We start from the raw sequence: 16,802 nt of genomic DNA, 5'->3' as shown, positions 1-16,802 counted from the left end.
CTCTTCTAACTCAAATTCTGTCTTCGTCCCCTCATTCTGTGTTCTCTTATTTGTCTTGGACTCAAGCCTGAAATTCTTTCTTAAATAAAGCACAGGAAATTCTCACCAAAAGGCATATTTACATATTACATTGTTTCTTTCCCCTTAATACAGCTTTTCTATCTTGAGGTTTTACATATTCCCTCTTCATCTAAATGCATATTATTTCAGATATCACAAATCCCCCCCCAAATCACATATCTGATAACACACTTAAAATAACCACAGATGCAAGTGGAGACATGGATTCGTGGAAGCTGAATTCAGTACTAACAAGACTGACAACATAAACAACGATTATTAGTGATGTACTTGTCCCCCAAAGGCATTGGTCTTCAGCACATGGCCTGGAAAACATCTAATACCTATGTTTGCTATAAATGCTCGTATTTCTTCTACCTTGGTCAAGCCGCAGGTAGACATGTTATCCAGCTGCATGTAAGAAGTGAACTAATTCAAATGCTTCTAGGGACAGGCAAAACCATGCCAGTGATCTTGCCTGGACTGATTTGGTGAAAGACAGGCATGGATGGACCATGGGGAAGACAAAGTGGATACAGATTTGGAGCAGGGTGGATACAGATTTGGTGTTAATAACTTTCCTGACTTTAATGCAAGATGCAAATCAGGAATAAAAGTCAGAAAGGTGGAAAAGTAAAAGAAAATCAAAGAAAAAGAGGAGAAAATAAAAAAAAAAGAGAAAAGGAGAAAGCAAAAAAAGAAAGAAGAAACAACAACAAAAAAACCTATCAAAAAGTAAAAAAGAAGAAGAAACAGAAAAGACCACCACTTTAAAGATTCAGGAGCATAATGAAGCTAAATTAAAGCATAATTTTAAAATCATTCTGCTCTTTCCTGTTTTTATATATACAGTTCTTCCAAAAGGCATTCAAATTCCGTAACATCTCAACATGGGCCGAAGTCCCATCAAGCACCAAACTTTTGGTTATTAATATTAGGAGATTAGTTGAAAACAATTTTACAGTAAGTAATGCTACTTTATAATAAACTGAACAGGTCCAGTTCTGTCAGGACAACATTTTTAATATCAGTTTAAATAGTCACTAATAGTTATGACTTTGGAGATTAGCACAGGGGTTGCTCAAAGCAGTAGTTTTCTTGATAGTTTTTAAGCAGCTCAGATGTGATCACTATACTTGCAACCATAGTGCATCTCACCTGCTCTGCATGACAATAGTAAGCATGGGACAGCTGTGTGATCTGAATCCCCTTCTTGTATGAATGTCACGCAGAGGAGAAAGCAAGCAGTATTGCCTGGGACAGAACCACACCCCTAAACCAGCATTTTGTTACATATAAACTCCTGGGATGACACTATTTTCTCCATCTTCAAACCACTCTGACCTTTTCCTTCTCTTGAATTGCTAAGGGAGAAGGTAAGGGTCTTGTGACACTTAGTCACAACACAATTGTCATTCTGTGCTATTTAGTTTGACTGCTTCTCTCCCAGTGGTCTGATTCCTAGCAAGATGTAATATCAGACTCAAAGTCTGATAAAGAAACAATGGGTTTCTTCATCTTTGGATATCATACCAAATCTTTGGATATCTAAGATATCATCTTTGGATAACATGGAGTTATCCAAACCCAAAACTGAAGTTGCTTTTGGCAAATTACAAGTTAACCAACAATTCAGCATCTAACAACAATTTATCCTAGCTGAAAATCTTGTGCAGCACTTTTGGACTGAATAAAGTTGCAGCCTTTTGTCACCTATTGGTCTACTGATAAAAAGTTCAAGTTTTTTCACAGCTTTAAAGACCCTTCATCCCAGTTCCCAGAAAATCTGCAACCTAGCTTTCTGCAGCAAGTCTCCAAGCAGCCCTCTGCCTTTCCACTCCTTTATACTATCCAGCAAGGCGACCTACTTACCCTTTCTGAAATCCTCTTTCCTATCTTCTGGAGATTTCAAGATGTCTCATTAAGTTATTAGTGAACAGGATGGAAACATCCACAAATCTATGAATATTTCTATTTCAATGTTGTTTATTAAAGGCTTTTAAGCAGAATATATTCTGTTAATTTCAGCACAGCAAGATGCTCTTCAACACTATATTGAGGACTTCATTAAAAATCCTGAAGCTAATCTTCTGTATACGGTGAAATTTATCCCCTAACATATCTTCTAATTATTTCCTTTCAAAGAGACAGAATTCTAAAAATGGTGAGATGTACAGATGTAATTACTGTTGCAATGTATCTCAGTACAATTTTAACAGGAGAATTCAGATTCCGTCTTTTCAAGTTTCCCAGTAATTTTTGGCATTTATTGGTTGCTCTGAAATGCTCTGTCAGACATGAAACAGAAAAGGCACGCGTCACTAGGTCAAGTTATATTGAGATAATACTCTATGCAAGAAAATAAGCTTCCACAGAAGAGAAATAGCCCGTGTAAGGGTTTCCATGTCCAGTTGTCTATGGTTCAGAGCATGTCTGTGATGTATTGGATCAATGTAGACTATTTTCCCCTCCCCAAGACCTGCAGTAGATTAGAGGATGTGTATAAAAACATGGCAGTCCCACTGGCAACTCTAGGGCATTAATGTACTGCAAACAACAGGCCCAACAGAAAAGGCCAGCAAACTGTGGCTCTTGAGTCAAATGCAACTCCTGCTTTAGGATTTCATCATGTGACTGACAGTAAGACCGTAATGATAACAGATGGAAGAGTCTATCTGCTGCTTTGATGGGTTATAAACTTTTTCCCAAAAGAAGTCTAAACACTTTTTGAGATCAATTTACTTTTACCTTCAAAAATATCAGTAAGTTCCACAGATTTAACCTTTAAAAAAGGTTGTCCTTTGTTTGTAAGTAGTGATTACTTTCTATGTACCTCACCTATACCAATCACCATCTCCTGCAGTGATCTCTTTTGCAAGTGTTGGCTCATACCAAAACTAATGCAACTCAATTCAGATGCATACACCTCTGCATTAGAGCAATTTAAACAATACAACAAAAATGTATTAATAAAACTACTTAGTGGACTTTGTTTTTCTTCAGGGGGAATAAATTATTTACTCCATTGGCTTTAAAATGAGTTTACATCTTTTGAAGCAATTTTCCACTCACAGGCTTCTGACAGTGATTTAAAAGTTTTGCTCATCTTTGCTCATGCGTGCGACTATAATTCAGAGCTGGATTATGGGATTCAAATTCTTCAATGTAGAGATGCACTATATGGATTACAAATTGAAAGAGAAAATTTACAAAGTATTTTTAAAAAATCCCCACAATGACATAAATGTCATGTAAGCTTTTCTTGGCAGGTGCTGAAAAAGTGAAAATTTCATACTGACATCCGGTTAAACATATTTAAGTTACTTCAAGAAAAAAAGGGGAAACTTGGTAAGGATTCAACTCAGTCTATATGGAAGAGCACAGAAGAGAGACTATCACTAAACTTATCGGGCAATAAAACTGGAGAATGAATAGGAACATTTCAGGTGGTGTCTCACATTTAGAACATATTGCCATGCAAAGCAAAGCCCAGCAAACTCAACCAACTCATAACTTCAGGAGTTGTTTAAGTAAAGGAAGACATTGATATTCTGTTATTCTATCAAACCTACCATTTCTGAATGGCTAGAGAAACTGAGCCTTGTCCTAGTGATTTCATATAAAAGAAAGATTTACTTATGAAGAACAATATTTTTTTATAAGCTTTAACATTTCTTTAAGTGTAAATACATTGAAATTTACATGGCTCCATCTCTGTCCTCAACACACTGCTAGTCTGCAAAATCAGCCTATGGTTAATAATACGGAACACTCAACACAGTGGCAATGCAAGCTCGTCTAAATTTTGCTGTTCGCTATGTTTTGAAACTTCTTTAGGCTCTTTACCTTAAACTAAGGGAATGTCAGTGTCCACCCACTGTTTCCATCACCATAATATTTAAGCTAACCCTTTAACCTAATAGTTACAAATAGCTTTTAGAATAAATTATTTAATTATAACTTTCACCTGGAATGTGCTAGCACATGAGATAGTATATGGATATCCACCAGCCACTGGAGGAAGACAAGGCACCTGGCAGTAAGGGTGTCATCATGAGAGGCAACTATTTGATTGAAAGGGGCACAAATAACTGAACTGGTTATATAATTTATCCATGTATAGTAGACAAACTGATTTCTTTTCCACTTGCAAATTGATGTCTGCATATTTCTTTTCTTTCACAATATAAACAATATTTTGGGAACAACAGGGTAGTCAATAGGTGCCTTATAAATGTTTGCTTATACTTTTTTTTTTTCAGTCAAATCATCTGATTATCAAAGTCAGAATGTGCCATTTTTCAATACTGACTGAAAAATACACTAATAATTAAACTGATTTATTTATGTGTAGAATCATTTTGTTAGATATTACATAGAACAGTCATTCCCCCAAAACCCAAGTCAGTAATCTATCACATGAATCTTCACTAATACCAATTTTCAAATAGCAAGGACTGAACTATGTAATTCAGAATAAGGAGCTATACTCACAAATACTTTTGTCTTATTATTTATTCAATTTTGCATCAAAAGGTATATTTCTTATTAAAAATAATGGTAAATTTACTTAAAAGTAATATTCAAACTTCACGATTTTTCCTTAAAGTTTTTGCTAATGTCTAGCTCATTCCTAGAACAAGCCTCAGCTCCTGCCTAGACTATCCTAGGATGTATAACCATAAATCAGAGGGAGAATTGTAAGTTGGTGAGGTGGCGTACTTTGGCTATCATAGTCATTAATTTTGAAAAAGTACTGAATTCCAGAAGAAATGTTCTGAATAATTGATTTTTTATTACTTGTATGGTTTTCCAGAACTTCTTTATTCATAAGCTAAATAGAAAATGTCTTTCCCCCGCCATAGTTTCACAGTAATTTAGAATATCAGCCTAAACTCCTGCATTTCACATTTCAGCTCTTAGGATATGCCTCTATTTGAGACACCTTCTTTGCTGAAATTCAGCCTATTATCATCTTTATGCAGTAGCTTCACACGTTTTTCAGACCACAGTACCTGACAGTGCTGAAGTCACAATGTTATCTTACTGGTACATTGACAATTGATGCATAGAACTGACTCTCTTGACTTTTGTATGATGGGGCACTAGCAATTCTTCTAGGCATCACACATCTGTTTGGACCTGTAGGATGTATGACTCATTTATATCATCAGCCTGAATGCAAACTCAGGCTGCCCTGTGGTGAATGTCTACATGACCAATACTCATTAATCAATGCAGCATGAGTCAGCTCCTTGAATACAGTCATAGTGGTCATGAAGGAACCTTTCTGATGCTTGGGAAAGGTCACTTATGATTTTTCTGTATATATTTTTTAAGATACCAGAAGCATGGCATTGGGAGAAATATTCTGTGTCCTTGCGGTAAATCATTCTGACCATTAAACCTTTTAACTATGACACAAGGCCATAATTCTGCAAAAAGCATATCCACCTACTCATGCATGTAACACTTCTGACATGCACAGTCGTGTTGATTTAAACAGAATTATTCCTGTGAGAAAATGCATTTAACTGATTGAAGAATGAGGTTTAAAAAACGCAAACTAAATGGAAGCTGAAATTTTAAATTGTATGAGTTTGTATGGTTCTTAGAGAACCTGGAAAGCTCTCTTTCTCTGCATCTGCTCATGATCATTTAAAAATGATTTCCTGCTATTAAGCCCTGAGTATTTAAATTTAAGCTACATTGAAAGGTATTGGTGCTGAGAGCAACAGAATAAAATTCCTCCAGTCACAGATTTCAGGTTTCATTTCTCAGATGTATGGCAGTACTAATAAGCACAATGCTGATGTACAAGAACACAACAGATTTGATTTGAAGTTTGACCTGCAGTGAAGAAATAGTAGTGCAAAACATGGGTTGCCCTCCTTTCTGAGAGTTTTGGAATTGTCTTGCCCAGGCCTAAATGCAAACAGGATGTCAGAGAGCAACTTTCACATTTCCTACCACAATAACATTCCTTTTTGTGACTAAAAATGATAATTTCCTCAGCTTTTTTTGCTCATACAGAAAAGATGCAAGATATGTTTAGAGGTCTAGGCTGTTCTGAAAAATTTTGACCTCTTAGACCATAAGAGTGTAGGTGGACAGAACCATAACACATTAGACTGTAACATATTTAAGCATGATAACTTTAAACAAAAATACACCCTTGCTCACAATTTTCTACTGAACTACTTGAATATTGGCAACCTTAGGTATGATTATTAACTTACTGTGAATTTTTCTTACAGAGATTTTTTTTCCTATTCTCAGACACAAGAGGCTTGTATAAAATGAGAAAAAATGAAAACCACTCTGGATTTTTCAAAACAGAGACTGTCTTCCAGGGAGGCTGTGCAATGTTCAGTATTTTTTCCTCCCAGTCGGGTCCACTTTAAGCAATAAGCAACATGCCAAGGGGAACCATAACACTCCAGTATAAGAGACTTACTGCTCTCAAACCCACATGCCTCCTATGGTAGTACACATGCAGTTGAGATGTTATGTTGTGTCAGTAATTATGTAGCTGGCTGAAAAGAGGATATGATTTTTATGAATACCAGAACTTAATGTACAAATAAATTATTGCATGTGTGGATATAAAATGAGGAATTCCTAATATAAAACTTACAGTTCAAAGGATTAATCTAAAAAGCTTCCAAACATCTTAAATCCATTAAGAGCCGCATTTTTCCTCCATTATTATAAAATCAATTCTTTTTAGGGCTAATTGGAATTTTTTTAACATCTCTAAAAATAGCCTATCCTTTATAATTTCCACTAAAACTTCATTCCCACAGAAAAATGTCAACCTTCAGTCTATCATATCTTACAAATATTTAGAATACATCTGTACAAGACAAAGATTTTTCCTTTTTTGTGTGTGTTTTTTTGTGTGTTTGTTTTGTGGGGGTTTTTTTTGGTAAAGACGACAAGTCTGTGTGTTCAATTATGAAATGTTCTAATTGGCACGACTGCCTGACATGGTGCAAATACCCGATGTCCCCCATCCAATGCCCTTCATTTACAACCGCGAGGCAGCAGATGGCAGTACGTAGTGAAAAGATGTACTTAACGTTAGAAAGAGTACAATTAGCAATGTTACTGCTGAAATAGTCACAAACTTTTGCTTCCTTTTATAAAAACAGTTATCGTATGTAACCAGACACAAACTTTTGCTTCCTTTTATGAAAACAGTTATCATATGTAACCAGACTCATACAGTGTCGAAGAATAGTGTCAGCAACTCTACAGAAAGGAGGAAAACATGAGAAAAAAACCACCTGTATATAAGCATAGCTGCTATAAACAAGTTGCAAGAAGAGACAAAAATGTAAATGCACAACTTGACATCTTGGAAAGCTTTACAAGTCTTTATGCTGAGCACTTCACAACCTGGGCGTTTATTTAGATTCCAACTCATACTGTGTTGGGATCGAAGCTGGAAACAAAAGCGGACAGCCCAAATAATACATGTATTTCCTGGACTATACTGCAGCTGTATAAAATGGCACACCTTTCATTGCACTGTGAATTTCCATACACTTTGATCACTCAGGAATCAATACTGAGGGACAGAGAGGGAGAGAGAGGGGGGTTGAGAGAGAGAGAGAGAGAGAGAGAGAGATTGAGAGAGACTGTCCCTGACCACAGCAGGCTCTTGAAGTTGTCGTAACTGGATTCAGCAGTTTTGGTTCAAGTTCTATGAGGAGCTTACTTTCATTGCAAAAAAGCGTTCACCTTTAAGATTTATGGTGCTTAAAAGACTTCACAGAACAAAAAGCACCTTTGCCATTTGCAGTTTGCTGATTCTTTCATTTGAGAAAAAAAAATACACTTGTGATTAACATAGGAAGTTATACTTCAAAGAGAATACGGATTCCTTTGGGGAATAAGCTGAAGTCAAAGAAAAATTTTGTGAATTCATAAAAGAAACACAGCATAATCCTGCTGTTATTTACTACATGACAGGCAAATGTAGCTTCATGGCAATTTATGTGTTGAAAAAATATTCTTGTAGGGTGAAATAACAGGCTGTTAGAATTCAAATGAAAATGTGACTGTGTTAAAATTTACTTTCATAATTAATTGTCTTACCCTGCTTTCAAAACCCCCTTTTTTAAAACATAGATATGAAAGGCAATTCTAGCTTAATCTACATGGTCAGGTCCTGAGAAGTCTTCTCTGATCTTCTATTTGTTTCATAGTAAGAGTCTTTCTCCCTAATGTTTATCAGAATAACTTCCAGTTTTCCCTGAATGAGTAAAATAAGAATTCAAGGAACATCATAATAGCAGCAAAATTTAGAAAAATGATGAGGACTTTAATAAATATGTAAACATAAAATAAAGGTATGAGTGACCAACCTTTCAAGTGGCATGACCCACTGTGGAAAATTTGCACAAATTCTTTGACATACTCTGTGTGTGTTTGCACACCTCATAGTTCATTGAATTTACTATAAAACATAATGTAGTAGGAAATTTAAACATGTCAAAAGTTGCTGATATACTTTATGAATAAGTAATTCTGAAATCAAGAGTTCCTTGTTCTTACCATAAATTTTAGCTTCTTTCATAAGTTAAAAAACAGTATAGTAAAGTAGCAAGAAACTTGAACTCTATTTCTTAATCTACAAATCTATAGGTTATTCTTCACAGAATGATTTGACTTTCTCTAAACAGCTGAATTTTAAAACATAGTATGAATCAAAAGCATATATGAAAGGCTAAATTATTTTAGTACCTAAAAATTAAAAGTTTGCAAAACTGTCCTCTAAGTAATGCAACCTTTTGTCCCAGTTGAGTAACAATGCTTGTGAAGGTGGACTCCTGAGCTCACTAGGGCTTCACTGAAATTGGTAGCTGCACCTGAATCCCATTCTAGTGCATAGCCAGACTAGGTCATTTTGCACTTGCAGGCATAACTGGTGCCTAAAATCACTTTGAGAAATGAATGCATTTTAAATGAGTCATTACAGTTAATTTGAAAAACAATCTTCTCCTAGATACCAGCTCTTCTGGTGATAATAGATTTCTGATCACCTTTGCACAGCATGGTTAAAGATGTCCAGCTTTCTAAGTTGGACACTGCTGAAGCAAGAGTGATAGGACTGCCAAGAAAAACATTAGAAAATAATCATGGCTGATTTTTTTTCACCTGAACAGAAAATAGATAGGCTTTACAGAGCAGATGTTCAAGGACAAAAATTTGGCCACAATTTTTAGGCTTTAGTTGCTATTGTACTTTAGCCAAGTTTTTATATTTAGGAAAAAAAGAAAAGAAAATGATAATTGATTCAAGCTTTCCACTTTCCTTAACTAGTTAGCTTTTAATTGGGTGCTGGAGAAGGCTGTTGTAACTTACCTTTTGTTATTAAGAAACATTTTAAATTCTGTAGCCCCATGTTGTTTTTATAATAAAGTAAAAATTTAAAAGAAATTATTTCTGGTCTTTATTGTTGAACAAGGTTATAAGTATCCAGATGTGTGGCATTAGTTTGTTGAAGGTAACGACACGCAGGATATTTACATTCCTTGCTCTCCAAATCCAGACCAGACAATCCCATTTTCCAGTCTTTCTCATGACCACTGGGGCAAAAGCCTGTTGATTTAATATATTTTTAAGTTGATTTCAACTCTCATGTGATTAATGCTTGCCAAGTGTATATCCTCAAGTGTTAATAGTAAAAAATCCTTGTCTGTTTTGGAGACTAGTGAATAAAACCCCAGAACATAGAGATGTGCTATTTATAGAAGCATGAACATTCTTTAATTTCTAAACATAAGCAATATAAAGATACCAAAAATATTTCTTACTACCCAATCCTGAATTATGAAGGAAATGTACCTGTTCATGTGAATCCTGATTTCACAAGCGCTGTCCATTTGTGCACCTTGCCGAACGTACATTTTGAGGTAGTCATTATACTGTGGACTAAACACTCTAATCATCACATTATGCTATTTCATCCTGACCATGAAATGTAACAGTGGCATCCTAAATTTAGGATGAACGATATTCAACTGTGTACTTCTCATAAGCCCAAAACACCATGTACATCTGCCTATCAAAAGCTTTCACGTTGCACCCGGCAGAATCATAGAGAAACCTTTCTACAGAAACACCTTTCTACAGTGCTCTGGGGACAATCCTATTCTTCCGTATGCCTCTGTTCTGTAAGGAGTACTCTGTATGTATGCACATGTATGTGTATGCTCGTATGTGTGTGTACTTTACACAGGCGTTCATACTGACAAGAATGGATTTGGCTATCCATAAGTGAACTTTTGTAAAGTGTTAAATAACTTGTGTATGTAAATACATCTGCAACCCAATTTTCTTTAAAAGAGTATCTATCATTAATTTGCAAACAAAATCATAAATGATACTGAATTTTAAATACAAATCTGAATACCTCTGCTACCAGAAATCTTGTTTAACATTTCATAAAATCTGCCCATGGAAATTTAAAATGTCCTGATTTTCTGTAAGCCTATGAGTGAATTATCAAACTGGGATTATCAAACCAAATTCTGCTTATGGATGTTCCAGCACTTTGTGACATTGTTAGAACCTTTTTTGGTTTAAATTCATACAAAGCTCTATTAACATGAATGGACAGTTTGTCTGTACACAAATTTCCTATCTCTAAGATAAGATCTTATGTAGTTAATCTATTTTACAAGTTCTTTATCATGGACTAGATTTTAACCGATATCTCTGCCTTATTATTCCTATCCTCCCAAACTGCACACAATGTCATGTTTTAATTGTACAGTCTGATTCTAATGCAGTCAACAGTTTGCTGTAGTTTGTTTAAAAATATCACATAACATTCTATAATGTAGCGAATTGCCATTGTACTCCTGTTTACATATTATTAATAAACACACACAAAAAAGTTGTCCTTGGAGACTAAGCATCTGGAATCCTTGAAGATCTGCAGTTGCAAACACCAAAAAGGAAGCACAAACCTTGAAACAATCCATTATCATTAAAAAGTAGCTTGCTGAATTTCCAGTGCAGAATAAATTTATTCCTACATCAGCTAGTCTGACAAAACAAAAACAAAACCCCCCAAAAAAACAAAAAAACCCCAAAACACAACTATGAGTAGAGTGTCCCTTGAAGATAAAACACTGCACTTGTTCTGGGCAGTGTTTCAAGGACATGCCATTCAATATACCATTTATAAAAATTCATTCTGGGTAGAGCTGAACACTAAACGTGACAAGAAGAGCACAGGAACTTCTTTTCTACTAATATGGATTTGCAGTCAAGCACCTAGCAGCAGATGAAAAACCAAGGGTAAAGATATACAAGGGTAAGACTGAAGGGATATTTTCTCCTAGTGTGTTTCAAGAAAACTTATGCTTTCAAATAAAGTTTGACTGCAGGTAGGCAAACAGGCTGAAGTTTTGAATAGTTGAAACTACAGCACACATTAGCAGTCTGTTTGTGATCAGAAGGGTACACAGTCAATCTGAAAGCCCAAAGCCAAAAGGAATAAAAAAATATCTGACAGGATCTTGTTTTTCCTAATATGCAGATCTACATTCAAGCAAAAATGGTCCACTTCTTTCTCCTTTATCAAACCTAACTATGATAAAAATGAAAATATGGTCTTTGTCTGAACATAGTTGCTAAAAAAAGCCCATCACCAAATCCCACTATAGAGTGTGGTGAGTTGCAGCCTGCAAAACTTTAGGAGAGTTGAATTTGGAGAAAATTTAGCTTCACTTCTCGAAAACTTTAAAACAAGGGGGTTCTGTATTGTACCCCTACAACCCACACATCAGCAAACATTTTATTAATATTCACAGTTACTCTACAAAGTAAAAAAAAAATCTCCAATATACATTAAAAAGTATGTAATAAAAAATATTCACAGATATGTTCAGCCTGATATATCCATCTGAGCAAAAGTCAAATAAACACTTATAAAAGGTGAATTAACACACAGTATCTAACTCCAAAGCAAGCGAACCACATTTCTGCAAAGCCAGTTGTTAAGAGTTCCTCAAGTATTAGTAGAAACCCCTAAATTTTAAAAGGATGTTTAATACCTTTGAGAGTGTCTGTGCTCTTCTCAGGATCTGGCAAAATGGGATATCACCTTCTAGCATAACATATGTACTTATTTGAGAAGTTGTGCTACATTGTGTGCAATGACAGAGTGCAGAGCTCTCTATTTGCTAAAGTTATGCACTGATGATAAATTACAAGTGAATTTATTTTTGTACAAATGAACAATCCTAAATGTAAATATTTACTAGAACTTTTGTTACTGTCTTAATCAAAGTCATTAGTTAACTTGCTATTATTGTGGTGCATTAAATGACAACTGGCCTCTATTTTACTTTTTATAAACTTGTCATAAACATAAATACTTATGTTAACCACACTTTATGTTTTAATATTTTATCGCAGATTTTCTGCTAGTCTGGTTACCAGCAGCAGCTGAATTTGTGGACAGATGGAGCAGGAGTTATGTTAAGACTTTTCAGCCTAGGCAAAGTTTAGAAGAGTCTAAATTTCTGTGCCTCTTGAGGGTGTGGAAACAGCAAGTGCAAGAGGGAATAGAAAGTATGTCAGGAGTTTCTAGGACATCCAGGCTTTTCAGCACATGTTGAGGGCTGAAGCACTATGAAGAAGGATTCTCCAGTAGATGGAAATGGCAAATGAAAGGACCATGCTCCTCATAGCTATATGTATCTATGAATGGATACAGAAGGAGGTTCCTTGCCATATCTGAGCTCTCAGACCTGCCCTTCCTCACCACAGCGTGTACTGGCAACTAAAGGAAAGGGGAGGCTTCCCTCTGATCCTCAGCATGTGAAACCACCTGCCACATTTGGCCTTAGAATGACATTCTCCCTTTGGCAGGGTAATACCTCTGCTTGCAGTACACAACAGTTAAGCCCCTCAGGAGGACTAGGGTGGCTGAATTTGGGAATCATAAATCAGGCTATGTGATTCAACCATCTTTTTCTCTGCTGCATCCTCCACAAGATTTAGGAAATGCTCCAAGTGACACCACTTCATAAAACCTTATTCCTAAGTAAAATGGGCTATCTCTTTTAATTTATTTTCTCACATAAAACCTCAGTTTATTAAAATCATCAGCTGGTAATAGTGTGTTTCTAAACATGGAGCTTCTAGGATTGTTTGCCACTCAAATGGCACCTTGAGACAAAGAGCATAAGTCCTTTTTTTCAGTCACACATATACTGTGGTACAATCCATGTAATGAATAGTATAAAACATCTTTATTTCGCTTCCAACCCAATATCATAAGTGAAGTTAAGAAAATACAGTCTTTGTACTCACCCCAGCCTTTGGTTTAGCTCCAGAGCTGGCTACCAAACAGGGAGATGCTAGGTCAGGAGCATGGATGTTAGGAGATAAGTTTGTTTGTGAGTGACTTACTGAAGCAACATCCACTCCACTTTCAGAGCCAGATTCAACATCCTGTAAACAAATGCAAGTCTCTTTAGTAAATGTGAATATGAAATAAAAGTCCAGTTCTTCTAAATAATGGAAGTGTTTAGACAGGCTCACTCAAATGTATATGCTTAATTCTCTGTGTAAGAGTAATTCCCCTTGTTCTTTTCCATTACCTACACATACACTTGCTGTCCTCTTCAGTGTGGTGGTTTGCATTAGCTGCTGTTCTGAAATTATAAATCACCATTAACATCAAAGCTATAATTCCCCTAAATGTTAGAATGCAAGGTAAGAAAAATCAGTTTGGGGCTGCAGAAGTCTGACATTCTTCTCTGATGTTCAGTATTTCCTGTGTGCTCCCACCTTCTGTCTCTGGCAGCATTGCAAGCTCAGTGAACATCTGTAAACCATTACACAGCTGAAATGACATCACCATCCAGGAGTTTATACAATTCAGAGGTACAGCTCCCTAGCTTTTTTGGAATCAGCAGACACTTATCAGCCAAATGCTATTTCTGGTTAAAATGCCCTTACTTTTAATGACACTGATTACATTCCTTTTTTGAGAATAAAAAGCAGAAATATAGTATGTTTTATTGTTGAGGAAATAAAAAATACAGGGCTTGCTTGATTTACTGCATAGACTGAGGGCAGGGGATTATACTGCTTGCAGATAAATTGTGACACATGTCTGGCAAAGAGCTGGCTATGTGTAGAACCAGCCGTATACTGTCAGGATTATTAGCCAAGGTGCAGCCTGCATGAATACAGCTACACAGTACACAAAAAAAAGGCTGAACTATTAACCCCAGCCAAATCTGTGCTGACAAAGCCTCAGTTTCCTAACAGAAAGTTCCTAGAATAGGCAAAATACGGAGCAGACACATCTCAGGGGTTCTGCTCCTGAACTGGAAAGAAGTGGCAACCCTTTGATTCATAATTCCAGTTAAGCCTCTGGTCTGCCAAACTGAAGCTGCCAATTAGACAGGTGCCTCTAAGCAAGTACGCAAACGTGCCGTTTTCTGAAAAGGGTTAGAAATTAGGGAGAAAGCTGCACTCTAGGTAGGATCATGAATTTGAGTCAGATACTTCCTGCCAGTGAGTACTCTGCAAGTGAAACAACAGGAAATGCAGCAGAGCCATGGAAATGCCTCTGCAGAAGTCAGCTTGGGTACTCTTTAGAAGCTTCTGCTTAGCAGAGCTATGCTGCCACAGTCCAGAACCCTGCTCCCTCCCCTGTTACCCATGTTTTTGCATCACATTCAAATGCTTTGTTACTATAAAATCGATATAAGACTGAACACAATGCATAAACATCCTGAAAACCAAATCTTTTGATCATCTGATTTGTAATACTGAAAGGCTCAAAAATTCGTAGAAAATTAGTCTGCATATGTAGCATATATAACATGTTTGATGCAAGCTGTCTTTCTGGAGGGCTGCTTTGCAGCATGGAAACAGGTACCACCTCTGATTATCATGCAGGCTTACTTATACAGATTGCCTCAACCCTCTTTACTGCTGTAAGAAACTAGTTAAAATGCTGACATGGGTTGGTGAGATACAGAGAGCAGACGTTAATATCATATTTCAGCTTTCCTGTGGCATCAACCCTTAAGGACATACTGTGAGAACATCGATGCCCAGGAGAAAAATGTTTAACTACTAAAAGCGTAATTATGTTATGTCCTTTAAAAATTATATATTTATATAATCTTCAGCTGACCAAACTGAAACTTAAATACAGCTTTTCTCACCTACAGACCACTCACTTGTCTATATAGCAATAATGAAATCTGGCTTCAACAGGAATAACCCTTCATTACTTAAAAGAAAATGCCACTAACAAAAAAAAAAAAAAAAAAAAAAGATCTGAATATCTGAATGTTAGCCTAGTGATCTTAGAGCTGTATTTCTCAGGTTTCTTAAATTGAAAACCAGCTGCAGCACACGTGGGTGAAATTAACAGGAAGCCTGCATGAGAACACCTCGGGTCAGCCATTTCATGTTCTTGTTCTTCATAGTTACATGTGTAAACATTTTTCAGAAAAAAAGAACACATCAATCATGTTTGTGAGCTGTCCAGTCTCCATTCAGACTACTCTCAGCAAGGAATCGTCACATTTAAATTAAGAAAAGAATTAAATAAATTTAAGCAATTAAAGTGCACAGTTTTGCCCAGAAACTTATTTTGAATGACAGAGGATTTCATAAGTGTGTCTATGCCAAAAATTTCATGGACCCTCCCACTAGCAGAAAAGCAAGATGTGTAGCTCAGACTTACTTTCAGTTCTAGCTATTTAATATCAAATGACACATACACATACGCTCTGAGACTGGTGTGATCCTGACTCTGTGCTGAATCTTCATGTATAGTAAGCAATAATTAGAGTGCCAGACATTTATTGAATCTTGTTGATCTCCCTTTCTTTCACCTGGGAGCTCTGAAACTCTCATTTATGAAATGATGCCAAAAGGAAATACTGGATGCTAATATTACTGCCTTCAAACAAAAATACAAGACAAAAATCTTTACAAAAAGAGCTTTACTTCTGAAACCAAGGAGCCAATAAATGTGAGGAATGAATGAAAAGAAAAATAAAAATTGAAATAAACCCAGATTTTTCTTAGAAAAATAAGAAAGATTAGCAAACTAGCTTACAGGTATATGCCTCCGTTTGTATGTCGGGGTGCTGGATGGGGAGGAGCCTGCACTGAGAGCATTTTCAATGTCCTGGTCAAGCTGGTCCAGTTTCATAATTAACAGCACCATTGAATCCAGTCGTGATTGATCCCGATCTTCCGTTACTTCCTAAGGAACAGAACATATAATTGTTAAATCTGAAATGACATTACTTGGAAAGAATAAGCTTAAATTAAGAAAGCTTTGTTTATTAATTTGGCATAAAAGTACATTGAATAATAATCAGAAAAATTCTTTTTTTTTTTTTTTTTTAAATACCCTTTATGTAATTAATTCACTGAGCATTGACTTACTGCTGGGAAAACTCCGTATTAATATTCAATATACATCAACTATAGCGATTAAATTTTTAGAAAAGCACAATTGTTTGGTGCAAATGCATCATTACAATTTCCTTGATACACATACTCTTTAAAGAGCTACTGATTCTAAACACTCCTTCACATATTCACACCAAATTAATTAATTTTATTGAAAAATACAAATGATGAAGGTTAATGTATGATTGAAATGGGAGAGAAGGAATTTCAAAGAAGCCATTTGCCAGCTGAGGATAACTACAACTACTTTCCCTTGTGGAACT

At 35.9% G+C, this 16,802-nt stretch overlaps 1 protein-coding gene across 1 annotated transcript in view; it reads right to left on the bottom strand.

Moving 5' to 3' along the window:
• DLC1 (DLC1 Rho GTPase activating protein) overlaps positions 1-16,802 on the bottom strand; it is a 230,746-nt gene that overhangs the window by 156,017 nt on the left and 57,927 nt on the right. Inside the window, exons 3-4 of the mRNA XM_056333823.1 lie at positions 16,178-16,327; positions 13,399-13,539 (exon numbers count right to left, since the gene is read on the bottom strand). Of these exons, the coding sequence (XP_056189798.1) occupies positions 13,399-13,539; positions 16,178-16,327 (291 nt within the window). The remainder of the gene's footprint in view (positions 1-13,398; positions 13,540-16,177; positions 16,328-16,802) is intronic.

Source organism: Falco biarmicus, chromosome 1 (assembly GCF_023638135.1).
Source record: "Falco biarmicus isolate bFalBia1 chromosome 1, bFalBia1.pri, whole genome shotgun sequence".
NCBI lineage: Eukaryota > Metazoa > Chordata > Aves > Falconiformes > Falconidae > Falco > Falco biarmicus.
The sequence above is the reverse complement of the archived record's forward strand: the minus strand, read 5'-3'. Positions and strand labels throughout refer to the sequence as shown.